Raw genomic sequence first — 27,800 nt, 5'->3', positions numbered from 1 at the left:
GGCTCTGCTGGGGACAGGTGCCCTTCTGGCCCCCAGTGGAGCCTGATCAAGAAGCCCGAGTCCCCTGTATCTCATTCGGCTTTTATAAAGCACACCAAGGGAAATAAGAAAGGAAAATATAAGGCTTACACTGCAAACCAACACACGCAGTTTGCAGAGACTTCCCATTCCAGGGAAACCCCTTTTCTTGCAGATCCTCATGTCTCTGAACTGTGAATTCAGAATAGTATAATCAGTAGTAGTTTACTCAAAGTAGACCCACTGAAATGAATGAACATAAATTAGTCCCATTCATTAACTTCATTGGGTCTATGCAGAGTAAACCTTAGTTGAACATCACCCAATGCTCTTAATTATGTATTTGTTCACAGTGGTCACATATGTAGAAATAAGGGTTAAGACAAGAGCCCTGCCCTCCATCTCCATTAACCCCAAGTATTAAATGGAAGAAAGAAGCAAAGCAGGTTTGCTAAACTGCAGGACAGGCTATGAAGAAAGCTGCTTAAGTGTCATACCAAGAAAGCATGGGACTCTGGCCAAAGTTTTAACATAGCTGACCGTCAACTGTTCTGCCTTGCAGTAGCTTGAGAATGTAGCCTAGTTGTATATTTAAAGTCATTTCTAACACCGGGAGGAGATGCACAGTCCCAGTTCCTATTCATAGAGCCTGAATACAAACAAAATCAGAGCCTGACAGCTCCCAAATATTATTCTGTCAGCTATGAAGCATGTCAGGCAACACCCTTTTACTTCATCTTCTTCCACAAAAAAAGTACACTAGTAGTACCACCTTTATGTAATTCTGGAAACCCTCCCAGCAGTCTAAGAAAGTGTGTGTCACATGCTAAAACTGCCCACCAAATTTCTGGAATCTGAGATGTTTCGTGGTGCAGCAGCATCCTCACCACTGCCTTACAGGGCACCGTATTTTAATGATGCTATTGTATGCTAAGTTCCAGCGAGGAAGAGTCAACTTCCTATCATAATTCTTTAGACTCAGCCAAGTACGCCCTCTTAGAAATATCATTTGGACGTCAGCTAACAATAGCAGAGATATCATCTCAATTGTTGCCCCATAAAGGAGAATTCTTTATTACCAGGAAGAAATGTCAAAATGTATCTCAGAAGTGTTATAATTTCTGTAAAAAATATTCAGGTTTGAATTTGATGCCAGAAGCTGAGTAGCAGTGGATATTTTAGATGTATCTTTTTGAAACAGGCAAGTTTTGTGCAATGGTCAGTTGTTTGCTTTTGAAGGATTTTTAAGGACCCTGAGCCTTCCAGTCATTAGTGTGCACACAATTTTAATAATTTATTTTCAAGTGAAACAAATTGTGCTAGGAATATTCTGTTTTATTTAATTTATCATCATCATCATGAGCATCTTTCAAGAAAAAGCAGAGTATATGGGATTCCCTAGGTGATCCCCTGCCAAGGTATTGCAAATTGCTTTGAGTCATTTTTATGAGCAAAGTGTCCAAAGAATAAGGTAGCTGGAATCTGCTCAGCTTCATTGGGAATTTTCAAATCATGACTAGGAACCAATGAAATATGAGATCTGACCTGAAGATTTATCCCTTTTGGGGAAACATGCTTTTGCATGCTTCAGTGAGTCAGGTGAGCCTAGAAAACACCACTTCTATTAAGTGCTTCCTTTTATAACTGAAACAGGAAATAAATGAAAAATCTCTTTCAAAGTTCCTCCTTTATCTCTGAATATGCTTAGTGGTAATTTGCATGAGTAAGTGCACAAGCATTTTTAAGTGAGCACCGCTCTTCTGGATAGCATGCATTATAATGCTCTGTCCGGCAGAAGAATGCAAATTGACAGCTACTGCTAAGTACACTCAGAGAATGCCTGCAATAAAATTAAACTGATAGCAAAAGCTCCTCAGTGACTGTAGCAAAGGTCCCTGAACCCCACCCTAACTTCACATCGCTGCAGTCAAAGGTCACCTTCAAACCTGTACACTCCACTCACATTGTCACATTATCTCAGAGGCTTCAAGAAGGTTTTCCTCAATTTTCTTTCCAAGGGGAATGTTTTGTGTTCTTTACTAAACCTGAACAGCCTGAAGTCAATCTGCACAAAACAGTGATAGAATGATTTTATCTTAACAGGCATTGCAGCTATAGAGCCACGATAGTTTTAAAAAAGGAAAGTCCTACAATGGCAAAGACACTGAGTTGAGAGCCAGGAAGTAAGTGGCTTATATTTTACCTCCATTTTTCTACCATGCGGGGGCCTCGGGCAAATTTTCCCTGCCTTGCCCCCTCTATCTGTAATACGGGTATAATACTACTGATAACATTCCTGTATGAAGATGGCTGAAAGTACACAGTTCTATAATAAAATTTTATGTCCCAAAGATGACAGGGAGAATAAGAGGAAATTCTGTACAGAAAGTCAATAAAGATTGGATTATATTTAAAAAGCATCTTAAAAACTACTGTGACAATGTTAATCTCCTGGCAGACTTAGAATGAAGCTTGAATTACATTCTGAAATATAGTCAAAGTATATAGGAAAATTTCCCTGATAACAAATGGGAAAAAGAAAACTAAAAAAGAAATATATATATAGACTAACCAAATGTAAAATAGCACAATGAGATGAATTGGAAGTTAGTGTTTAGGGTGTGTATATATCGTAGTGTATGTAGTGTGTATGGTATGTATTGTCTGAGATAAATGTTATAAGTTATGAGTAAATTGATATAAATTGATGTATAATAAAGGTTATTTTAATAATAGTAATATCCCATTTTTGGTGAATTGTTTTTATGTACACCACATAGAAATGCAAATAATTAAGTGGTATGTACCGGGTAAGTGCATAAGTAAATAAGTGCATTCATTAAGTCAGGAGTGGGGAATCTTTTTCAGCCTCAGCGCCCCATTTCCTCACAGCCAACCTTCCAGGGGCCATATGACAATGATGAGAGGGGCCAGTGTGGGTGCAGCAACAGGTGTGACTCTTACCTTTGCACAGTAGGCTATATTTCAAGTTATACAAAAGTGAAAGGCTTTTATAGACACCCATCCACACCTCACAGACAGCTACTGAGGGGAGTGGCCTTTGGAAAAGGGATGTGGCACGGGAAGGGGCATGACATAGCAGAGCCACAATAGTCAGATAGAGAGGTCTGGAGGACTGCATTTGGTCCCCAGTTCCCCATCCCTGCATTCAGTTTTTGAACACTCTAAATTGCTTTATTAATAAGTTGCTTAGAAATAAATCCACTAGTTGACATTGTTATTAAAAATGAATGTCAAAGCATAATAGTCATTACAACAACCCTGTAAGGTAAGGTTAGTATTATCAACTTCATGTTATAAGTAAGGGCTGAAGGAGACTTGCCTAAGGTCACCTAGCAAGTTCATAGCAGATGTCAGATTTGAACTAGGAACTTCCTGATACGTAAGCTAAGCATGTTCTCCACATTGCAACCAAGCAGGTGGGAGATCCTGAGCAAACATGTCCCGACACCCAACCCTTCCTTATTTAGTATTTAGTGTGATCTAACAGATTATCGTCTCAGTGATCTGGAGGTAGTGGAAGAAGGGAACCCAACAATCTCTGCAGCGCTGCAGAAAAACAAAAGAAGTAAAATGTTCCTCACTACAACACATTAGCACTTCAGAAGTATTATTAACCCACTTCAGCAGAGCATTCACTGGTTGCCCCATTTCAACCGGGCATGTGTTTTCTGAAATAACTGATCAAGTTGTCTGGGCACCAAACAGAGTTTATTTACCAAACTGAAGTGAGCCCATGAGTCAATGTGCCAGCACTTAAGCATACAGAATATGATGTCTTGCATGCTTCAGGAACCACCAAGAACACAGCTTAAGGGCCTATTTCACTGCTCAGGTAGCAATAATGGCCAAGCTGTGTTTAGTTCTCAAACTGCAGCCATAGCTGGAGAAGATAGGCCTAGCTTCAGTCACTCATGCACTGGCTACATCAGAGCTGGGCTGCTCACAATGTTCTCTTCATGAGCTGCTCTTCCACAGTGGTACCTCAGGTTATATACGCTTCAGGTTACAGATGCTTCAGGTTACAGACTCCGCTAACCCAGAAATAGTACCTCGGGTTAAGAATTTTGCTTCAGGATGAGAACAGAAATTGTGCTCTGGCTGCGCAGCGGGAGGCCCCATTAGCTAGTGGTGCTTCAGGTTAAGAACAGTTTCAGGTTAAGAACAGACCTCCAGAACAAATTAAGTTCTTAACCTGAGGTACCACTGTATAGACCTTGGAAGCTACAATTGGACCCAGAATTGGGCACCGAGATTTGCTCAGTATCATACCAATTCTACATTAATCGCACTGGTTATCAATCTGTTTCTGCGCTCAGTTTAAGTGATTGATACTGACCTTCAAAGCCCTAAATGACCTAGGACTGGTTTGACCTGAACCCATTTGAATCTAACTGAGCTTTAATATTGGCCCTGCTCTCCAGCTCATCATTAAGATCAGACTGGCGTGTGCATGAGGAAGAATGAGCTGGCTCAGAAATACTTTCTGTTTAGCTAACCTCTGTTGGTGAGAGAAGGAAATCCTTCTGGTGATACTTCATAACAATCATCCACCCTACACCTGAGGTTGAAAGCAGGTAACAACATTTCCTCCTCCTTTTTGCATCATCATGCTTAGGTAGGTTTTCATTAGCATAACTACAGAAGGAAAGACAAGACCAAGGATGAGTAAAGACCATTTGATCCATGGCCAGCCAAAACATTAGGTCTTCCAAATCTACTGAATCAGAAATTTGAAAATTAAAACACTTGAGGTAAAGGCCATTTGCAACCAAGCAGATAACCAGGATGAGGACAGTAGCCGTCTATGTCTATAAACCTCTCTTCCTAACCTAGCCTAGCTCACCACCAGCCTTCATCTGGGGTTCAAAGCAAATAAGAACCACTCTCACAAAAAACGGCAGGAACACAGAAAGCAAATGCCATTTCCTCTTAAAAACCAGGTGGGGCACTTTTAAGAGGCTTCGGTACCCCCCCAAAAAAGAAACTTTTGGCAAAAAAGTACATATGAAAAGGACTGCACTGTAATGCTAAAAAGACTTCATTCCATTTTCTTTCCTTGTGTTTACTTGGGTCTAATTCTAAATAAAATGACCCTTGGCAGAGCCCTTCCCTCTTTGTATGCCGGCAGAATCGTCATCATAGCACCTAATAATAATAATAATAATAGATGCCTCTAAGAGCGCATGCTTGAAATTGTAACCATTTATCATTGTTTTGGGTGTGGATGTTTGTCATGGAAGAAACACAAACTTGCTGGCACGGCAAAGCATGAGGAGAAAGACTCTGGACTTAATAGTGTCGCGTGAAGCAAGACGACCCAGTGGTAGAACACCGGAAGATGCCTCATATGGAGTCAGACCGCCGGCACACCTATCACAACACTGTCAACACAGACTGGCAGCAATGCTTCTCCAGGATTTCAGAGAGGGGTCTTTCCCAGCCTACAGAGAGATCTCCGGGGGGGGGGGGGGAGAAGTGAACCTAGGCCCTTCTGCATTCACAGCAACTGCTCTTCCACCGAACTACAGCCCTTTCCCCAGCATCTGCTTTGGATAGAAAAGGTCCTGGGTTCAATTTCCCAGCCTTCCTAGTAAGGCTGGGAAAATACTCCTACCTAGAAACCTGGAGTCTTATGTTAGCGAGTGTCAATATTAAAAACCCAGATTAACCAAGGTCTAAGTGGGTATAGGGTGGCCGTCCTTCACACACAAGAAATTAATCTACTGCAGGGGGTGGGTGGGGGAGAAACAGAGGAAGCTGCCTTATCCCATTTGTTCCTCTAGCTCAGTGTTGGCTACATACATAATCATTCATTTAGAGAAACCCTCCTTTCACCCCCCCAAAAGAAGCCAGGGAATGGGAGCGTTCCCCTCAAAGAGCTACAACTCCCAGCACCCTTAACAAACTACAGTTCCCAGGATTCGGGGGGGGGGTGCATTTCTGAGGTGTCTCCCGCGCCCTCGTTCCCAGCCCGCCGGGCTCTCACCTGCCCACCGTCTGGTTGGCCAGCTGCTTCATGCGGTTGAACTGCTTCTTCATGATGGCGTCTCCGAGGGGAGCGGGGCTGCGGCGGCGGAGGGGAGAGGGGGGCGTCGCCGTCCGTGCTGCTTCTCCTCCTCCTCCTCCTGCCCGCTCCTTGCCCGGGCACCGGCGGCGGCGACACCTTCCGACCGACCTTCCCTCACAACTTCTCCGTCGTCGCCGGGTCGGCGTCGCACCTCACACCCCCTCCCCCCCGCCCACACACACACCGGAAGGCTCCGCCACTTCCGGCTGCTCCGCGGGCAAACTGCGGTCCCGCCCAGCTACACTCGGCGGGACGCAGGGCGGCTGCTGCGCCTCCGGCGTCGACCACGTGATAGAGACCATAGAGAGCGGACGGCAGAACGACCCCAGGTTTCCGGTTTTGACTCGGAATGTTCGTATGCTATAGGCAAGAGAACGACAAGGAGGGTAGATTTCCGGTTTCCGGAGGAGGCGCCTTCTTTCTTCTTATTCTCCGAGTGGGGAGCGGGAGTATATGAGACACTTCCTACCTCACAGGGTTGTTTTGAGGATAAAGTGGGCAGAGCAGGGGGGAAATAATGTACGCCCCTTTGATCCCCATGGAGGATAGAAGGTGAAATATAAATGTTACTATTAATAATTTATTTATTGCCCGGCCTTCATGCTAAGATTCCCGAGTGGGTTACAGCGTTAAGAAGAATTTAAAGCAACTATTATAAAAATAAAAAAACCGAGGAAGACAGGAGGAATAACTGCTATTTATTTACTTACACTAGGTTACTGCTTTTCATTTCGAAATAATTCCGAAGTGGGGTAAGGGGGGAAAAACACAACGAAATCGTAGTCTTATCAGTAACCTGTAAAATGGGTGGGAACCAAGTAGTTATTTTCGTGAAAAGCAGTGGCACAGATTCAACCCAAAGGTTGGGTGAATAAGTAGGTTGGTGCCAAAAGCTTATCAGACTTTCTGTGCTTAGGCAATTTGAACAGCCGAATAAATGGCACCTCTTTACATTGACACCTGACTTTTTCCATTCGAGATGTGGAGGTTGGCTAGCCCCGTATCGCGAGAGACTACAATTCCCACAGTATCTAGCGTCTGTCCTAATTGGCTGAATCCACCGTGGAGCTGTCAAAACACTGGCGACGGTTCCGGTCTCTTAGCGAGACACTACATTTCCCGGCTAGTCCTGCGACCCTCCCGGCAGCACTTCCCAACCTTGATTGGTTCCCGCGTGGAACGGACAACCCTCTGCCCAATGGAAAGTGCAGTGGCGATGAGGGGGTGGGCAAGGAACCTTGACCCGTCTCCGTTGACCAATAGAAACCGCGCAGGCGTGGGCCAATGTGCATGGCCGTTGCTGGCAGGTGAGGAAGCGGTGCTCTGAGGGGTGCAGCGGTGACGGCGGCCCAGGCATGGGCAGCTCGTGCTCTTCTTCTCTCTTGACCTGATCCAGACTTGCTCTCCGGCCGGCGATGGCGAGCACTTCCCGGGACGTGGAAATCAGCGACGAGGCCGTGAGGGGCACCTGCGACGATGCCTCCCTCTGCAAGAGGTGAGCGAGCGAGCGGGGAGCCACGGGAGCCACGCCCACTCCTTTCAACGACCCTCCCACCTCATGGGAACGGGGCGGGGCCAAGGGGAACCAGGTCGGATCAGGCCCATGACGTCACCCCTGGGGGATGCTCTTCGCTATCTCGTTGCAGAAGAAGAACACCTCCCCGGGCTTATTGTATTGTTATCATTAGTAGGGGCTCTTCATCTGCCTAGGGGCGTTAAGCAAAATGAGAGGCATGTGTACGAGTGCAAAAAGAGATGGCTTGGTATGGAGAACCGTTGCTCTGCGGTAGAGCATCTGCTTTGCATGCAGAAGGTCCCAAGTTCGATCTCCAATGATGACATCCAGAGCCGGATTTACGTACAGTGGTACCTCGGTTTAAGAACAGTCCTGTTTACAAACGATTTGGTTTACAGACTTCGCAAAACCGGAAGTAGTGTCCTGGTTTGCGAACTTTACCTTGGTCTAAGAATGGAATCCGAATGGTGGAAGGGCACCATCGGCGGGAGGCCTCATTAGGGAAAGCTTGCCTCGGTTTAAGAATGGTTTTGGTTTAAGAATAGACTTCTGGAGCAGATTAAGTTCGTAAAACAATATACCACTGTATGAGCTAAACAAGCTATAGTTTAGGGCCCCACTCTGTTGGCGGCCCCCCAAAAATTTAAAGAATAAAAAACCTGGATGTACATTTCCAAAATATAAGAAGGAAAAAAACCTACATACAGCAACAGTGTTTCGTGTTGTGTACGCTCCTATGATGTAAATAATGGTCCTCGCCTGCTAGCCGACTCCCTAAAATATCACTGGTTTGCTCATTTCTATATATAGGGTGCCTACATTCTGCATGGACTGGTTGCATGGCAACATGTGCAAATGGCTTTAGATACCTATTAGGTCCATCAATTACCATATAGCATATATTCAACACAAAAAACAGCGACAATTTGTTGTTGACAAAGGACAGCTGGACATATAAAGGGCCTCATTACCTTCAGGAGCTTAGGGCCTCATCAAACCTAAATCTAGCCCTGACGGCATCTCCACACAGGGCTGGTAGGAATTCTGGTCTGCAACCCTGCAGAGTCGCTGCCAGCCAGTGTAGGTATTACTGATTCAGTAGGATCAATGGGTTGACTTGGTATATAAGTCATTGCCCTGCGTCTTCATACTGTGCATTCTTAAACGATAAGAACATAAGACGAGCCTGCTGGATCAGGCCAAAGGGGGCTCATCTAGTCCAGCATCCTGTTCTGACAGTGGCCAACCAGATGCCACATTGGGAAGAGGTCCACAAGCAGGACTCAGGCCCAACTGCACTCACCCCTCCTGTGGTTTTCAGCAACTGGTGTTCAAAAGCATTGCTTCAGTGGAGGCAGATCCTGGCTAGCAGTTGATCCACTGTAACCACATCCGTGACATTTGTAAGCTGCTCTGGGAGGTTTTTTTTAAAAATGGCCAAAGAGAGGAATTAAAATGCTTTCAGTAAAGTAATAAGAACGTAAGAATCCCCTTCATAGATTGGATCAAAGTCCACATCCTCCAGAATTATATTTTTGACTGACCATGGATTCCAACCTTGTTAAGAGGGCCTTTCTTTTTCCCTTGGGCAGATATGCAGTAAACGTGGGCTACTGGAAGGATCCTTACCTTGATTATTTTGTGAGGCTGCCAAAAGAAAGGAAGGCGCCTGAAATCAGCCGTGGTAAGTTTGTATGCAAGTATGAGTCCAAAGTGGGCTCCATAAGCCACATACATACATACTCTATCTGTATACTGCCTTTCCACAATTCAAACCATACTCAAGACGGCTTACAATATGAAAACAAAATACACAACTAAAACATAGCAAAAGTGGTCATAAATAATAAATAATACACAACCAAACTGAACAATTTTCGCATAAATCAAAACACGATATAAAATAAAGTAAAGCAACAGCGACACTCCCTCCCAAACAACACACCCTAAACAACACACCAGCCCAAGAGTCTGTTCAGCAGCCTCAACTTTTGTAGCTGTAGTCAGGGTCCTGCCCTCCGAGGCTAGGTGGAAAAGGCCTGTAAGGCAGGGAGCAGATCTGCCAGGACTCACTGCTAAGACTGTATGTTGGACAAACATGTCTGTTGGACCAGGACAGGTGTTGTTATTTTCCCTTAAAGCTATGCCAACATTTTGCAAGATGTACTCAGAATTGACAGCTATACTCTGTCAGCTCTTGGCTAGCATTGTTTCATTCTTACAGTACTGTTTTTCTGTTAGGGTATTATGCCCGTGTCCAGGGAGTTGGCCGCTTACTTAAGGCTTTCTTGCAGAAGACTGAATGCAACTGCCAAATTATCAACCTGGGGGCTGGAATGGACACTCTGTTCTGGAAATTAAAGGTGAGAAATTATGCATTGTTAATGTAAGGGCAAAGAAGGAATTTTATAGCTCCAGGGGAGCCTCTAGTGGTCACTTACAAAAGTATTTTTGTTGCTGGGCTTTTATTACGGTAATCTATATCTAGTAAAGGGACGTGGGTGGTACTGTGGGTTAAACCACAGAGCCTAGGACTTGCCGATCAGAAGGTTGAATCCCTGCGAGGGGTGAGCTCCCGTTCCTCGGTCCCTGCTCCTGCCAACCTAGCAGTTCAAAAGCACATCAAAGTGCAAGTAGATAAATAGGTACCGCTCCAGCAGGAAAGTAAACAGCGTTTCCGTGTGCTGCTCTGGTTTGCCAGAAGCGGCTTAGTCATGCTGGCCACATGACCCGGAAGCTGTATGCCGGCTTCCTTGGCCAGTAAAGTGAAATGAGCACCGCAACCCCAGAGTTGGTCACGACTGGACCTAATGGTCAGGGGTCTTTACCTTTACTTTATATCTAGTAAAACAACCCAGGGCAGTGTATTTCAGTCTGGTTCCTCAGTGTTATTAATGGGGGCATGGTCTGCTGAAAGATGGCCTATCCACTCATTGTTGCTCTTCTCCCCTGCATTTGTAGCTCCAGGTGAGTTTGGTTCCTGTGGGGGGAATCTCAAGGCTAACAGGCTGGGCTTGCATCATGCATGACGGAGAAGTCTAGCTCAGTTTCCCCCAACAAAATGGTGTCCTGATGCTTTTCCAGCAGAGTGGTTGGGGAAACCCAGCCAGATGGGCAGGGTAGAAATAAATTCTTATGGTTATTATTATTATTTTATTTTATTTTGGATTGTAATCCCCATCTGATGGGAGCTGCAGTCCAAAATGTGGCCCTGCTTGCTGGGGCTGATGGGATTTGTAGTCCAAAGTAGGCATTCTGGTTGGTGCAAATGAGAACTGTAGTCCAAAACATAGCTGTGGTGCTGGAGCTGATGGAAGTTGTAGTCGAAAACACCTGCAGAACACTGGGTTGGGCAATGCTGCTCTAGAACATACACAAAGCTTCCTCAGTGTGTCACTGGGGAAAGGGTTTCTAAAAAGTAGACAGCTTGAAAACTACTGACCTGGGACATAGCTGAGGTGCTGAATTGTGTGCCTCTTGATGAGCTGAACGTCTGTCTTCTCCCTCCCCACCCCCCAATCCCTTTCAGGATGAGAATCTGCTTCCAATAAAATATTTTGAAGTTGACTTCCCATCTATAGTCACAAGGAAAATCCACAACATCAAGTAAGTGCCTGGGTGTGTGCTCTTGACTGAGATGAACATGTTTTTCAGTTTTGAGAAGAAAAGTTGGGGCCAACTCTCACTCGTCATGACGCGTCAGTGCCCCCCTCCAGAAAATAACAACTATCATTATCTTTTTAGGTTTTTTACCTACCCTTCACCATGAAGGGTCTGTTACAATAATTTAAAATAACAGTATTAAAATCTGTTAAATTTAGTCAAGAGAATAGGGTAGGTCCTAAAACATGTATTTCTCGGGCTTCAAAGGCCAGGTTAAATTGTTACATGGTCTTGCCTATTGGTGGGTGGGGCAAGGATGAAAAAAAATGTATGTGACTATGCAACTGTGAAGGGCTGAGATTACTTTGGCATGCAAATATAGTTCAGAAAAATATCAAGTTTCCCCCCCCCCCAAAGAGTATTAGTCCTACTCAGAGTAGACCCATTGAAGTTAATGGACATGTTTAGCTTAGGTTCATTCATTTCAGTTGGTCTATTACCCTGCGTGTTTGGTTGTAGGGTCTTGGGGCAAAGTTCCACCTCCTTCAGGGTGCAACATTCTGTATAAATACATGCACAAAGCTTGTAAGGTTTAGGTCAGATTCAGATTTTCTCTGTTTAAAAGGATTCCTGTCAGTTTCACTCTTGAAGGACTACTGTATCCCATCCAGGCATGTCCACTCAGAAGGAAATCTTCATTGATTTTACTTACTCCCCACTTATAGGATTGCAACCTTAATTATTCTTTGTAAGTTTCTTTTTTCTGGACCCAAACAAACGTGTTACAGTTTGCCAGTTGGTTGGGCAAGTTCACATGTTACTGACTTGCAACTGTGTACTCGCTTATTGATGTTATAGAATAATGGAATTGTAGGGTTGGAAGAGTCCCAAAGGGTCATCTAGTCCAAACCCCTGTAAGTATAGTTATTAGTATCAGCCAACTGTAGCTCTCTGCAGTGTGTATTTTTAATCCTAAAATTGTTGTGAGGTGCTTCAAAAGCCTGGTACAGGATTGTAAAGTTGAGTATAAATGCTAGAATGAATGAAAGTGAAATGGCTCCTGTACCAAATGTTAGGGTCTTAGCAGGTCTGCTGTGGGGGTCTATAGCTTGTGAAAGGACCCTTAGTCTTGCCTAGTAAAGAGGGGATCATGCGTTGTCTTGAACATTGGCTGCACTGTGGGGAACAAGGCGCAGTAGTCCCAAGCCTTCGCTTTAAGCAAAGTATTTGAAACGAACTTGTGGAAAGGGCTTGCCAGATGTTCTGCAGTCTGAGAACTAACTGCTCCTTGTCAGTTTCAGACACACACAGGTTCACACAGAATCATAGAATTGTTGAGTTCAAAGGGGAACCACCAAGGATCATCTAGTCCAATCTCCTGCAGTGCAGAAAGCAGGGGCATGTATTTTTGCAATATGAGAAGGGAAATGTCTCAGTGTGTCCAGGAGCCAATCCCTGCTTGCTTGCCTACCCTTTCCTGGACAGCACCCCCTGAATGGACCTTGCTTCCCTTCTTCCCTCCAGTAGAGGAAGGGTTGTGACTCAATGGTTGAAGCATCTGCTTTGCATTCAGAAGGCTCCAAGTTCAGTTCCTGCTATCTTCAGGGAGGGCTGGGAGAGAACCTTTTCTGACACCCTGGAGAGCTGCTGCCAGTCAGTGTGGACAGTACTGAGCTAGATGGAACAATGCATCTTACTGCCCAGATGGTGCGAACACACAAGAGACTGGGCTCTGCAGTAGTCAGGCCTAGTGATCTCTTTCCAGCAGGGGGCACACACGGCCTCCCTCTTTTTGCAACGACTCGCTGACTCCTTTTCCTTCTTTCCCTTTTTTTTGTCCTTCTCTCCCACAGATCAAAACCTCCCTTGTCAAAACCAATTATGGAAAGCCATTCAGGGGAGTCTCTTCTAATGGGTGAGTCATCTTAAAAATCCATCGGTAAAGCAAGGTGGCATTTCTAAAGCTGCTACCACCTCCTCACTCTATTCTGCTATGTGGGCACCTTCTCAACGAATCACAAAATGCACTTGTATTGCATTTAACCTTTTCTTTGCCTAGCTTTTTTTTATCAACCCATATTTGCTGCTCCTTGAATCAGCCTGTGAAAGAACTGCTCTTTGCCCCTTGCTGAAAGGTACTGGCACACTCTTGACTAGGAATGTTAGGGTTCTGCTGGGACTTCCTGTCTCTCCTCTCCCCCCACATTCCTAACAGTTTAAGAGCATAAGAAGAGCTCTGCTGGATCATGCCAGTGGCCCATCTAGTGCAGCGTCCTAGTTCTGCAGTGGTCTGACAAGATGCCTGTGGGAAACCCGCAAGCAGGACTGGGGCACAAGAGTGCTCTTTCCACCCTTCCTTTCCCCCCACCAGGACCAGGTATTCAGAAACATTACTGCTTCCGACTGTGGGAGCAGAGCAGAGCCATCATGGCTAATAGCCACTGACGGCCTTCTCCTCCATGAATCTGTCTAATCCTCTTTTAAATCCTCTTTTAAAGCCACTGCCTCCTGTGGCAGTGAGTTCCATAGTTTAACTATGTGCTGCATGAAGAACTGACGTCGCTGGCATTTGTCCTGCGTCTTCCAACATTCAGTGCCAGTGTTATGAGAGAGGTAGAGAAACGTTTCTCCATGCGCTTTCTCCATGCCATACATAACTTTTAAAACTTAGGCCACGTCGCTTCTTATTTGCCTTTTCTCTAAACTGAAAAGTCCCAAATACTGCAAGTCTTCTTCACAGCAGAGTTGCTCCATCCTCTTGATCATTTTGGTTTCACTTTTCTAACTCTACAAGATTATTTCTGAGGTGAAGGTGGCCAGAACTGTACTGTACCCAATATTCCAAATGCAGCCATGCCATGGATTTGTATAAGAGCATCACAAACCCTGGCAGTTTTATTTTCAGTTCCTTTCCTAATGATCCGTAGCATGGAATTTGCTTTATTTTTCACAGCTGCTGCACAGTGGGTTGACATTGATCTTATAATTCTCTGCTGCTTGCTTGTTCTTTTGCTGCCTAGGAAAGGAAAGCCTTTCAGGAATGACAGCCGTTGCCTTCCTCCGTCTCCGTTGATGGCAGGAGCCTTCCTCCACATGCTTCGTTGGGTGTCGCCAAATAGATCTGTGCTGCCCTTGACAGCATTGTCCGTTAGTTGCTAAGGCTGCTTTATCTTGTTTTGGCTTCTCGGGCAAATGAGTCCAAGAGTTAACAGCTAAAAAAACTGGCCAGTGGTGATGCATGGCAGGTGGGAGATCGGAGGGAGGTTTCAAACATTAGAGAGGCATAACTCTGAAAGAGCACCCCTCTAACAATAAACCTAGTTTCAGAACTGAACTGGTAGTTTTGGGGTACGCTCTTATAGAAATGTAGAGTTGGAAGGGAGTTGTAATGCAGGAATCACAGCTATAAAATCCCTCACAGGTGGCCACCCAACCTCTGCTTAAAAACCTCCCAGGAAGGAGAGTCCACCACATTCCCAGGTAGTCTGTTCCGCTGTCAAACAGCTTTTCCCATTGGAAAATTCTTCCTAATGTTTCGTCTTAATCTCCTTTCTTGTAATTTGAATCTTTTGGTTTGGGTCCTTCCCTCTGGAGCTGCAGAAAACAAGCTTGCTCCATCTTTCATGTGCTAGCCCTTCAGTTATTTGAAGATGGCTATCATATCACCATCTTATGATTTTGTCCTGTGCTCATACTGCCCCCCTCCCCAGTTTTGCCTTGCTGGGGTTATTGCCACCACTGGAGACTAGGGGACTTGGAAACTGCCACATTTCTCCAATATTTTATAGTATTTGCAATCAATATCCTTTCATTGTTAGTAATGAAGCAGGAAATTTTCTGCAGGAAAATATAAACTGGGAAATGTTCTCCACCCGCCCTCCCCAAATGCCCAGACTTGATAGCCAAATTCCCTCTCCTTTCCTGCCCTGATGAGGAACATACCATTTCATCTTACAGAAACCCTAAATGGTCTTTCCTAGCCTCTTCAGGAATGTTTTGCCAATCCTAGAGTTTCAGAAACCTAGTTTCAGAATTGAGCTGGTAGTTTGGAGGAAAGCTCATATAGAATCTTATAGTAGTAGACTAGGAAGGGATCCCTAAGGGTATTTTAGTCCAACCCCGTGCAATGCAGAAATCACAGTGAAAAAATCCCTGACAGATGGCAATCCAACTTCTGTTTAAAAACCTCCAATCACCTCGACCGTGTTGCCTCTCTAGCCACGGGTGCTCTGCTCTCTCCTGCTTCAGCTGACCAAATCTCCTCCGACACCTTTCCTGCCCTGCCGTATCTTTCAGCTCCATGAGCCCCAAATGGTTTGGTTGCTTCCTGGTTCCAGGGCAGTCTTCTTGCTTCATCAAGCACAGCACCAGTCTAGAGTATGGACTCTCGAGGAGCAGGCTTTCCTCTCTCAAGGAAGGTTGTTGTTGTTTTTTACTCTGAAAGCAAGCTTTCCAGCAGTTTGACAACATCTCCATATCTAACGGAAGGAAAGAATGAAGATGTGAATTTTCTCCTTGCTTTGCTGGAAATTGCTCGAGGGGAGCTGCTTCTCCTTGAGCAGGGATGAAGAACCCATGTCTCTCCAGACATCATTTGACTCCAAATCCCATCATGCCTAGCTTTTGGCCATACTGGCTAGGACTAATGGGAGTTGGAGTCCAGCAACATCTGGAGAGCACTGATGCCTGGTTCCCTTTGGAGGTGGTTTTCTGCTGATGGGCTTTTGGTAGCTGGGGATAACCTGGCAGGGGATTTTAAATTTATTTTTAAACTTAGATTATTGTATTCGTGTGTGCTTTTAAATGTTTAACCAGGTAGATTGCAAATGGTTGAGAAGTGTCTATCAATTGTAGAACAGGTGTGGGGAGCCTCTGGATCTCCAAATGTTGATGAACTGCAACTCCCATCATCCCTAGCCATTGACCATGCTTGCTGGGTCTGGTAGGAGTTGTGGTTTAGCCACATTTGGAGGGCACCATGTTGGAGAAGGCTGGTGTAAGGCAAGAATGGGAGAATTCCAAGTACATCCAGGTTCCTAAGAACTCGAAATTTGCCAGCCTTGGTATCCTTGGAAAATACTACTCATGCCTCTGGATGAGATGTGTTTTTTTCCAATGTCTTTTAAAATCCCATCACCAGATAATATTTTTCAGCAGTCAATGACGTTTGCTTTTGTGAACGCAATTTAGTGCCATGTCACGGCCATAAAATCCCTCAAATCTTTAAAAGTGCTACAGCTTTGATGTGTTGGGTTTGGAGAAATGAGAGCATTTAAGCCAGCCTTTTAAATACTGGTCACAAATTTTAGCTGGCTTGTATTGTTAACATCATCATCTATTTTATGTCCCACTTACTTGCCGTTCCAACACATATAAATACACAAAATTTAAAAACCATCCTGTCAGAACATTAAACATTGACAGTTAAAATGTGCAGTAAAACAAGCCCATTAAAACAGCACAACAATTAAAACAGTTCCCTAATGCAGGCATTTGTGGCCTCGGAGGGAGAGAAAGCAGCAACATCTGCAAAGTTCCTCTCGCTGGTCACCTAACTGTGATTTTCATTTTTTGCTCGCCTTGGGCAAGTAGTGATAAATGAAAGGGCTTTAACTGCTGCTTCCTCTACAGATGCTCATAGCCTGGACTCCAGCCGCTACGCCATTGTTGGTGCAGATCTCCGAGAGCTGCCCAAACTAGAGGAAAAGCTGAAGAAATGCAACATGGATCCACAGTAAGACTGGAGTGCAAAGGCTTCTGGGAATGTTCTGGGTAATGTGCTGCCTAGGAGGTAGCAATTCACAGCGTTCAAAACTTCCATTGTTCTAGGCGCATTTTGCGACGGGGAATTTCATTAGCGCGAGCAGTTTCTGAGCTCTGGGTCCAGTACTGAGCCTAAGATTTCAGATTAAAACTGCAGAGTGGAAGGAAAGGAGGACCTTTTTCTGCCTCCCCACTTACAGCTATTCTCTGAAGACTGGAGAAGAGACTCTCTTAAGAATATTAGGGGGATGGGGCAGGGGAAGGACTAGACCATGTGAAAAATGAACACAATATTTTACCTGCAGTTCATTCATTTCTGCAGTTCATTCAGCTTTGTATTCTTGTTATAAGAAAACTGTGTGCTTAGATATTCCGTTGTTGGGCCCACAACCTAGGTTTAAGGTGCCATTTAGTGCCCAGCTTTCATATCTCAGTTTCTAACACTGGTGATTTAGCCTGGTTTTTAAAAGCTGTGGATGTTGTTCAGATACACAGAGTGTAAGAAAATTGTTTCAGTGCAGCAGCCTTTGCCAACCTTGCCTCCAATGTTCTGGACTACAGCTCTCAGCAGCCCCAACCAACACAGGTGTGCTGCTGGGAGTCGTGGTCCAAAACATCTGGAGGGCACCAGGTTGTCATAGGCTGCAGTGCAGCATTGAGCTTTACTGCAGAGTCAAGCAGGACATGTTTGTGGTTCTTGCTGCTTCAGTTTTGAGACTTAAAGGAGCCTGGCTGTCCTGATCCAGGTGATTTACGTTTTCTAGGCTACTGATTGTGTCTGCTGGAATGCGTGCAGTTACATTGCCCTGGGGTCAGGTTGCTCTGACTGTGTTTCTTGGGTCCGATGACTGTTTGCTCAGTTGCAATCCTAGCAAGGCATGCATATATCTGCAGAGGCTATTTTCCGGCCTCTGATTTCTGTTTTAGATACTGTTATAAGTTGCCCTCCCATAAGACTGAGAGGTGAATCAAATCCTCTCTTCTTCACCCCCTCTCCTTTCTGCTAGGGGGATGTGCCCTCAACTAAAAAAATGCCCGTTCATGGTTTGGGCTTCTCTGTGGACCTCAGAAGGTGAACAGAGATAGGATTTCCAGATCATTGTGGTGTGCAGACTACAGACTGAGCAGAAATGTGTCTGTAGGCAACATAAGCAGCGTAGAGCTGCAATTCACGCAGGGTAAGGCTACCCTGTGCTCTGCCTCCACAGCAGGAGGCAGCAATGCTTCTGAATACCAGTTGCCGGAAACCGCAAGAGGGGAGAGTTGCTCTTGAGCTCAGGGCTTGCATGAGGGTTTCACTTTGGGGCATCTGGTTGGCCACTATGAGAACAGAATGCTGGATTATCTGGACCCCCTTTGGCCTGATCCAGCAGAGCCCTTACATTCTTCCTGCTTTCCCACACCTTTCCTCCCTCTCTTTTCTCCCCTACCTGCCCACCCAGCCTCCATATAGAATTCCTTTGGCTCCTAGCAGTTGGTTTTGCCTGTTGCTGTCAGTATCTGAAAGCAGCCCTGCAAGCAAAGAGATTACTCATTGGTTTGAGTCATGCTGATGGAGTGGTGGGTGGGCAGTTTCTGGCTTGCTGGGCTAATGGAGAGAGGAGAGGGAGCTGAGTTGACCCCTTCTTCCTACTGCTGCTTCACCACGTTCTTAACAGCTGATCAGAAGGCAGAGGCCCCTTTCTGCCGATTTGCTTTATTTCTATGTGAAAGGAACTTGCAGGGGGGTTATCAGCACCACGCTCTAACCAACTGAGGTATCCACTTGGATTGGTCCACCTGGCTCAGTATGGTCTGCACTGACTGGCAGTGGCTCTCCAGGGTTTCAGGCAGGGAATCTTTCCTAATGTTTACCTGAAGATGTCATTGGGGATTGAATCAGAGGTCTTCTGTCTGCAAAGCAGATGCTCTAACAGCTAAGTTAAGGCTCTTCAGTGGAGCCAAGCTGAAAACACTTCACTCTTTCCCCCCTTCCCCTGACTCACACAGCTTGCTGGACACTTTTAGAGTGAACAGCTTTTCACCTCCTTATTGCTGGAGCCCTGGATAGCTTGGTGTAGATCAGCCTTCCCCTCCAGCCTGGTGCCCTCTGGAAATTTTGGATTACAACCCCCATCAGCCCCAGGTGGGGCTGGGAAAGATCCCTTCTGTCTGGACTACTGCTGGAATTGAGCCTAGGACTTGCCGATCAGAAGGTTAGCAGTTCGAATCCCCACAACGGGGTGAGCACCTGTTGTTCGGTCCCTGCTCCTGCCAACCTAGCAGTTCGGACGCACATCAAAGTGCAAGTAGATAAGTAGGTACCGCTCCGGTGGGAAGGTAAACGGCGTTTCTGTGCATTGCTCTGGATTGCCAGAAGCGGCTTAGTCATGCTGGTCACATGACCCGGAAGCTCCCTCGGCCAGTAAAGTGAGATGAGCACCGCAATCCCAGAGTCAGCCACGACTGGACCTAATGGTCAGGGGTCCCTTTACCAAGCAGGGGTGTGGCTTGGTAAAAGGCAGCTTTCTGTGTTGTCCTTCTCTGATGCTCTTGAAATTCTGGGATACCAGAGGAGAAAACACACACAGAGAGCATTGCAATTCTTGCATCGCAAGGGATTGGATTGGGTCCCATCCAACTCTACCGTTCTATGATTATATGTATATATAATCTACCATGTATGTATACTGATCTTGTTCTCTTCCCCTCCCTCTTTCTTCCCCCTCCCCAACTTAAAAGTTTGCCAACTCTCCTGTTGGCAGAATGCGTCCTGATCTATATGACCCAAGACCATTCTGCGAACCTCCTCAAGTGGGTGGCTGGCATGTTCCAGACTGCCATGTTTATCAACTACGAGCAGGTAAGCCCAAGCAGTGGTAGTCTTCCTATGCACCTCACTATGGCAAGGGCCTCAAGTACGAATCCCTCATTTGAAACACGGAAAGCGGGAATGGTGGGAGAGAGAGAGAGATAGGATGCTCTGTGCTTTTGGCCATGGGTGGTATCCAATGCTAGTCACACTCAAAGTAGACCTACTGAAAACAATGAACCTCAAAGGCCGTCTCAGCCCCTGCCTGCACAACGGATCCCTGCATTCTGCACATCCCATCCTGCCTGGAGGTGTCCATTGAGCACAGTGTCAGAATCTAGCCTTTAGCTTGGTGGCTCCTGCCCCTTGGAACTTGAACAAGACAGGCATTTTCTTGATTGCGTTTTAGGCGCCTGCCGAAGGCATTCCTCTTCCTGCAAGCTTCTAAATGGAGATCTTTATCCCAGTTGGTATCATTATTGGATTTGAATTGGTTTTATGTACATGCTCGTGTTGATGTTAAACTGTGTATGTGTGTGTATAAAATGTATTTTTCCTATTTTTTTATATGTATACAATTGCTTTGACAGTTTTTATATATGAAGCTGTTTTGATATGTTTTGATTCCACTGTAAATCGCTTTGGGATGCATTGCGGGCTGCAATTTATAAACGAAATACTGTAATTTAATTCAGTGGGACTACTCAAAGTAGGCCTAACATTGGATACCATCCCAGAAGCGCAGGCATTCCAGCAAAGGTTTGGGTTAAGGATTTACCTCTGGGAGACTGCAGAGTTTCTGAAGGCCTGTGCCCCAGAACAATTGGAGACCAATTCTGTTTCTGCCCAGTTATTTGTTTGTTTTGTGTCCCCACCCACTCACTCACCCCCAACACACCAGTGGAGTCCCTTTTAAGTGCAGGGCTATGTATATGTATATGTATATGTATACGTATATGTATATGCAATGTGTATGCTGAGCAAAACAGTTGCTGAGTCAGAGGTAGCCGAACTCAAGGAACCCGCATTGTGAGCAATCTTATGTAACTTTATGGAACGTTAATCATGCTTTCTGTGGCTTTGGCAGCTTGAATGGAGCAGGGGGGTGGGGGAAGTAGCTGAGCTGCAAGCAAAGTCCACATGAAAAGGAGAAACTGCTGGTTGCTGAGTGAGGGCGGAAATGCAGATGAGAGGTTTGATACGCCAGCTTTGGCTGTGAATTCAGACGGAGGTGGCAGTTGAAGGAAAGGTTTCTACTGATCCGCTGGAGCTGGCTGCTTTCCCGTCAGATCCCATCAGCATTCAGAGCATTCCAGGGTTAAGATGCTCATGAAGCAGCCATTCGTGTAGGTTTTTCACCCTGTTGCCATGTGTGCTTTACTTTATTTTTTTAAACCATTCTGTGCACCCTGTCAGGCACAGCTGGTGATAGTAAAAAGTCTTTTGGCTTTTGCCAGCCAGATGTTTCAGACTACATCTCTCACCGGCACTGGCTTGGAGCTATTGGGAGTTGTAGTGCAAAACAGCTGGAAGGCAACAGGTTTGGGGGACGGCTGGTCTAAATGGAGTTGTGGGCCCCACCTGTATTCATCATCATGTTTGGGGCAGGAAAAACATAAACATCTCCATATGTCCCCTCCATCTTGCTTGTGGATTAGATCACAACTTTTCGTTGCCTGGATTTAGTGAGGCTGTTTTGGTGCACCAAAATGCGTATTTTATGGAGAAAGATACATGCAAAATGTAAATGTTCAGATGGATGCATTCAAAGGCGCATATTTTACACAAAGAGTGCATACAAAATGCCTGCAGATGTAATACAGACTTCTCGTGCACTTTTTCGAAAAATCTGCACCAAGTGGGATGTAAAGTACTTCTGATTGAGTGCAACAGGACTGAAACGGTTCCAAATTCCCTGGGCCCTTTCCCTGTTCTGCACACAATACCAACCTCTACACTTCTGCAGTGGGCTTGCAGTGGGGGATTCTTTCTTTCTTTCTTTCTTTCTTTCTTTCTTTCTTTCTTTCTTTCTTTCTTCTTTGCCGAATTTATATACTGCTTTTCAGGTGGACCTCACAAAGTGGTTTACCTAAGGTTATTACAACAATAGGCATTGAGCTTTTTTTAAAAAAAAGTTACAAAAGAATGGAAAAGACAACTTGCTTGTTTAGAAAAAACGCTTACCTTTTCTTCTCTCCCCCCCTCAGAATAAGGCAGTCCTTCAGATGCAGGTGGCAGTTGGGGGAGGGCAGGAGGGAGGGGGCACCATGGGAACCGGAGGGCAAGAGCTAGTAAGAAAGAGGTAGTAAGAGGTAGTAAGGGCAAGATGTAGTAAGAAAAATGTTGTGTGTGGATCTAAGGATTTGAGACTTATGGGCTGGAGTTCTTCCTGCGATAAAGGAGGGCATGTGAGTGAGTCCCTGGGCACACCTGCTCCCTGAATAAGAGGTGTGTGTAGGGGGGTCCTGGTTCTTAGGTAGGAGACCTTCTCCCTCAGCTCCCTTTCAGTCATTCTTTTGTACCCTCCCCAGGTGAATATGTCTGATCGATTTGGGCAGATCATGGTTGAGAACTTGCAGAGCCGGAAGTGCAGTCTGGTTGGTGTGGATGACTGCAGATCTCTGGATTCCCAGGTCAGATGTTCTGAGTGGGTGAGGTGGTCTTTTTTGAACAATTTATAATGCTTACCTCTGGGTTTCGCTGTGCTGTTTGAGATCACTCCCTCCCCCCGCCACCCCAATGGTCCTTTTTAAGTCTATTGGATAGTGCCTGCGCCTATGCCTGTGCTGGGGGAGAAGGGAATATATCCCTGCACCTTAGTTTCAAAGATGCATCATATATTTTAAGTTCCTGCCAAATTGTATTAAAAGGGTGGGTGCACCTGGGGCCCAGAGGTTTGCATCCTCCCTGCTTCTCCTCCTTCTATCTCGCCTGATGGAGAACCTGCCCTTCTGCTTATACTTCTCATTGGGTTTCCTTCACAGAAGGAACGTTTCCTGCAAAACGGCTGGGAAACAGCAAATGCCATCGATATGATGAAAGCCTACAATTGCTTGCCGAAAGATGATGTCAGAAGGTAAGCTCCTCCTCTTCATTATAATATAATAATAATAATTTATTATTTATACCCCGCCCATCTGGCTGGGCCTCCCCAGCCACTCTGGGCGGCTTCCATAAAAACCAAAAATACAGTAAAATATCACACGTTAAAAACTTCCCTGAACAGGGCTGCCTTAAGATGTCTTCTGAATGCCAGGTAGTTGTTTATTGCTTTGACATCTGCTGGAAGGGCGTTCCACAGGGTGGGCGCCACTACCGAGAAGGCCCTCTGCCTGGTTCCCTGTAGCTTTGCTTCTCGCAATGAGGGAACCGCCAGAAGGACCTCAGCGTCCGGGCAGAATGATGGGGGAGGAGACGCTCCTTCAGGTATACTGGACTTGCACCAATGGGAGTTGTAGTACTTGACTGCTCTTTTTGTTTTTACTTATAAATTTATTGAATATATTTTGGCTTCACCATTTAAGGCAAGCCTCAGCAAGGCACCTTACAGTAAAAATGGTGAAAGGAAAATTGACAACATAAGAAAAACTGTTTTAGGTAGGAAATAACAACAACAACTTCAACAACAACAGCAACAGAAAGGAAGGTTTGTGGAGTACGAAAGTGTCTGGCTCACCGCTGCCCCATGAGCTTCAGGATTTGAATCCAGATCTTGTAGGGTCCAACCCAGCACTCTTGCTGCTGTCTTCTGCTCCAAGCTGGGTTGGAATGTAGGGGTCTCTCTCTCTCTGTGTGTGTCTACTGCTATCCTATCTTTTTCCTTCCAGGATAGAAGCACTTGAGTTTCTGGATGAGAAGGAACTGCTCGAACAGCTCATGCAACATTACTGTCTGTGCTGGGCTACCAAGGACTCCAGTAGCCTGGGTGAGGATATGCTTTGGCGGGGTTCTCCTTGAGGGTTTGGAAGGGCTTGCACAGGTTCTCGTGGGAGGTCTTGGGCACGTCTGTGGACCTGCTTGCCTCCAGCTGTACAAGGAGAGTAATTCACCCACCCTGCTTCCAATTTCACCGGGAACTTGATTCCATATGTGGTCTCCTGTTCCCATAGGAATGCCAAGGTATATGTTGGGGGAGAGAATGCAGACATCCTTGGTTCAAACTCATTCCGTGGAACAATCCTGCAACACAAATGTTAAGCCATATATTGTCTAAGGGTGACCTATCCCACAGGGTGCTTAATTTCTGTGCATTCATTTGCAAGAAGCTCTGCCCATGTAGTAGAAGGGCAGTTGGACAACAGCTAGACCCCACGAGGGGTCATCCGAATGGCCATGCCTCTCTTCCACCCTTGGCAACCACAGCGTTTTGCTCCAGTACCTCTGCAGTGAGGAAGTTCCCACCCCAGGTGGGAACAGGCAGTGCTGTTCCAGGCTCAGCGAGCACCTAATAAAAGGGGTGTGTGGCTGGGACTCTGCTGTTGCATCATTGGGCTCTGCCTGAACAGGGGAAGCAGGCTTGGGAAAACATTCTTTCTCTCCATTCCTCTCTCCCTCCCGCCACCCTGGTGAGATCAATTAACGCTAAGCACTTCCTGCATCTAACTTACCAATTTGCAAACACTCCAGATTTTTTGAGGGTTTGTGTGTGTTCCAATTTAAATTGCAGACCCTGGACAGGCAGGTGTGTGCAGACCTGGCCTCCCCCCTCCTCTCCTCTTGGTGTTTCCTGGTTGAGTGACTCATCCTATGAATGGACTTGACATGTCAAGGCGAAGGTTTTGGGTCAGTCCTCCATCAGCAGTCTGTGTGTCAGGAGGGTGCACAGAAAGGGCACTGTTTCCCCTCTGGTTGCGTCCAGAGGAGAAACGGTAAGTCCTGTTGGGACTGGCTTCGGAGAAGTGGAGTGCACACATCAGCCAATTTCCCAGCAGGGCTGTTTGCCATTATCTCTCTGGAGCCACCCTCCTGATTAGCAAACCCTTGGAGCTGCCTCTGTGCCCCTTTGGATTTCAGCTGGAGCTGCATACAGGAGATGGGGGCGGGAGGAGAAGAGGAAATCTGGAAGTGGGCCTCAAAGCCATATTTTTCCTACCTCTGTGCTACCCCAATCTGAGACAGCTAGATTGGCCTGCCTTTGCGAACCAGTTTCATTGTGAGAAGTGTCCATCTTTACTGTAGGTGGGGGAATTGCTCTGGTCAGCTCACCTACCCCCAAGGCAGTATCAGAGACCCTTGCATGTGGGTCCTTCCTGTGCTGTTCCAATAGAAAGCCAGATTCTCATGTAACAGTAATCTATGACTACTCGTTACATATGAACCCTGCCCAGTAGCACGACTGTGGTTTGTTTATTGCCGACAAGCCATGATGATGAACCTTGGTTTGTTTTAACTGTGGCTTGGCATTGCATGGGAGCCCAGCACCCTTTCTTTAACCATGGTATGTTTAACCCCTCACCCAATTCAGATGTTCCCCAAGCGACAAAGGCAAGAGCAGCTGGAAAATGAAACAAATCATGGTTTCTTTGATTGCCTGTGGGGCAGCTCATGGTTTGTTGAGCAAGCCATGGTTATGCCTCTACACAGGTGCAGAATTACATTCTGGACCTCAGACGTTCTCTTATACTCTGATTATTCATTACTAGCATTGGGCTCTTTCAGGGTCTCCTCACCCTAGTTTTTCCCTTCTCTTTCACTGGATTCCTAGGTGTGCTGGGATCAAAGGTAGAGAACAGGTTGGCAAGAGTATGAAGGATCCTACCTCACCTTTTAAACTCTTTGTCCAGTGGACACTGTGTCCCAGCAGCCTGGCTGTGAGGGAAATGCATTCCTTAAGGGTTGTGGGTGGGAAGTTGCCCTCACCAGACTTGAGAGCCCACATGGGGAGGGAGCCCAACACACCTCTGTTTGCTCAAGCAGGGGGGTGGTGGCAGCAGGGCAGACCTTGTAATAATTCTTTTAAGAGGGAGCCATGTTTTGCTTGGGTGTCCATCCTGCTACATTTGCCCTGTAACCTGCAGATCCAGCTATGATTCCAACTGATTACATTTTAAAGAGGGAAATAAAAAAGAGAGGTGAAAGTGCTCGGCTGCTTCTCTTCTGGAGGCTCTGGAATCAGCACCTTAGCGAATACTACTTTATGCAAAATGAATGTCAAATCGCCACTCTACCTTTTTACCTAGAGACATTTGAGTCCTCTTCAGTCATCTGTTACTCTGTGTCCAAATGTATACCAGAGTTCAGTGCAGGATGTCCTGTTTCCCACTACACCGTAAGGCAGGAATGCAGCCCTCTAGATCCTCTTGGACACTAGCTCCCAGCAGCCAGGGGTGGACCAGGCTGATGGGAGCTGTGATCCAACAACCTCTGGAGGACCCCAGGCTCTCCATCCCTGCCCTAAGGTCTTACCTGTTTGTGCATCCAATTTAAACTGAACTGGATTTCACTGTCTGCCTGTCTTCTTCCCAAAATAGGCCTTGCGGAGATTGCTCTATAGTGCATTTGCTCCAGTGGAGCTCGAGGCGAATCTGCTGCCCCCTCCTGGTGGGGCTCTGCATGCATCAGCGCCAGCCTGCCTGCCAGCCCTCCATCGCTGGTGTCCTGGAGAACTTGAGCAGTGGAGCATTTTGCAGGGACAGTCCCTCTCACTGCCGGCCCCGAGTCATCTTGCCATGTTTCAAATAAATCCCCAGTTTTGCAAGCAACTGAATAACAAGACTCTCTTCCCTTCTCTGCCTGCACCTGGGACCTGTTCTTTGGAATTACTACAGAGAGGAGCATTTCGTGTTTTTCAGATGTGTTAGATGGTGGAAGTCTGGTGGTCCAAACGTGCTCATCCTCTCTGTTGCACTGGGCTGGGGAAGGTTGGTTGAGCCACTCTTGGGAGGGAGTGGAACATACTGGTGGGAAATATATGTTTATATTTTCTCCGTTGATCTTGAAGGCTCCCCTCCTGTCATGTGTGCTTCTCTTTATTTTGCGGGGTGTTGCTCCTGGTCTGTCCTCAGCCCCTGCTTCAGTAAGGTGTCTGTTCCCTCTGTGTGAACTTCATCAGTGGGGCTGGCCCACCCATGTGGCAGGATCCACAGGGGCAGCAGACCTGGCCTCAGAGGAATGCTTCGGCCCCTGTGGTGCCCTCCTTGGAGACTGGCTCTGCCTCCTCCTTGGCCCCCCCAGTGCCCCCTCTACAGTGGCCCCTTGGCTAATAGTATGCACTGCTGGTCTCCTCCCACCCTTGTTCCCAATGTAGATCTTCCCTCCCCACCTTGTTCCTGATGTATATCGTCACTCATCCCTTCTTCCCTGACGGGTGGTATGCCATTTTGAGGTTTGCCTCAGTTGCCAAAATGTCTTGGGCTGGCCCTGCTCCTCAGCTGTGTCAAGGGCAGGCTGGCTGTGTTGAAATGTTCTCTTAACTCACCTGTAGCAAGGGTTAATAAACTGGTTTTTTGTAACATTGTGTACCGCCTTGTTTCTGCTTATCTCTTAAAAAGGGGTTGTTGTTTTTACTGCAAACATAATTAAAAGAAACAAGAAACATCGGCTACTGTTAGCAATAAAGAATAATTCATCGATCCTACTTCAAGCATATACAGTTAATATAAGCTTTCAGTGTGCTCAAAAATATGTCCAAACACAATGGCTGAAATAAGGTACTAGTGTTGCTCCTTGGGAAGGCTGTGAAATAAACAAAACAAAACAAACACCAGGGCAACTTTGAAATCTGGTTAAAACCAGTGCAGTTTTGAAACCATTGGCATAGTTTTGAAAGGTTTAGTCTACCATCTTGATTCAAAATGATGTCTGATTGTATCCAAACATTGATGGACAGCTGCTCTTTGATCTCAGGGACCATCATGCAAAACTGCTTAAGAGAGGTCCAAATGCACGGCAAACAAAATATATAGGAATTATCTGAGAGGTTCCCCCCCGTCTCCCAACCCTTGCAGCTTCCATAGGAGTCCCAAGCACCCTATTTTCCTATGGAAAAGGCCCATCCACTATTCATTCCTATTAGGGAA

At 46.1% G+C, this 27,800-nt stretch overlaps 2 protein-coding genes across 11 annotated transcripts in view; one reads left to right on the top strand and one right to left on the bottom strand.

The window, feature by feature from the left end:
* Positions 1-6,406, bottom strand: part of ARHGAP17 (Rho GTPase activating protein 17) — a 61,397-nt gene extending 54,991 nt beyond the window's left edge. For 7 of the 8 annotated variants that reach the window (XM_083712053.1, XM_083712056.1, XM_083712054.1 and 4 more), the window contains exon 1: positions 6,029-6,397. In XM_083712053.1, the coding sequence (XP_083568179.1) occupies positions 6,029-6,081 (53 nt within the window). In that variant the 5' untranslated portion in view covers positions 6,082-6,397. Of the gene's footprint in view, positions 1-6,028 lie in introns of all 8 variants that reach the window. The other variant, XM_083712055.1, reaches the window with a different exon arrangement.
* A 489-nt stretch (positions 6,407-6,895) lies between these two features.
* LCMT1 (leucine carboxyl methyltransferase 1) lies at positions 6,896-27,233 on the top strand. 3 transcript variants are annotated; one of them, XM_083712109.1, is made up of 11 exons: positions 6,896-7,604; positions 9,218-9,309; positions 9,867-9,988; positions 11,155-11,231; positions 13,082-13,143; positions 16,860-16,962; positions 19,713-19,833; positions 22,314-22,415; positions 22,767-22,858; positions 23,610-23,707; positions 25,800-26,246. In XM_083712109.1, exons 1-11 carry the CDS (start codon positions 7,525-7,527, stop codon positions 26,090-26,092), a joined length of 1,242 nt encoding a protein of 413 aa, XP_083568235.1. In that variant the 5' UTR covers positions 6,896-7,524; the 3' UTR covers positions 26,093-26,246. The 3 variants fall into 3 exon arrangements, with proteins under 3 accessions (XP_083568235.1, XP_083568233.1, XP_083568234.1); XM_083712107.1 differs by lacking the exon at positions 25,800-26,246 and adding an exon at positions 26,253-27,233 and having other exon boundaries at positions 6,910-7,604; XM_083712108.1 differs by lacking the exons at positions 9,218-9,309; positions 25,800-26,246 and adding an exon at positions 26,253-27,233 and having other exon boundaries at positions 7,382-7,604.
* Positions 27,234-27,800: the final 567 nt, after the last annotated feature.

This window comes from Podarcis gaigeae, assembly GCF_964106915.1.
Source record: "Podarcis gaigeae genome assembly, chromosome: 14".
In the NCBI taxonomy this organism is placed as follows: domain Eukaryota; kingdom Metazoa; phylum Chordata; class Lepidosauria; order Squamata; family Lacertidae; genus Podarcis; species Podarcis gaigeae.
Note: the sequence above shows the minus strand (reverse complement) of the source record. Positions and strands in the feature narration are given on the sequence as shown.

Excerpts from the sequence above, each read along its gene's own strand:
- LCMT1 (XM_083712109.1), top strand. The coding sequence starts at position 7,525 with ATGGCGAGCACTTCCCGGGACGTGGAAATCAGCGACGAGGCCGTGAGG. Across the intron at positions 9,989-11,154 it reads CTCTGTTCTGGAAATTAAAG|GATGAGAATCTGCTTCCAAT; the intron begins GTGAGAAATTAT and ends AATCCCTTTCAG. Across the intron at positions 11,232-13,081 it reads AGGAAAATCCACAACATCAA|ATCAAAACCTCCCTTGTCAA; the intron begins GTAAGTGCCTGG and ends TCTCTCCCACAG.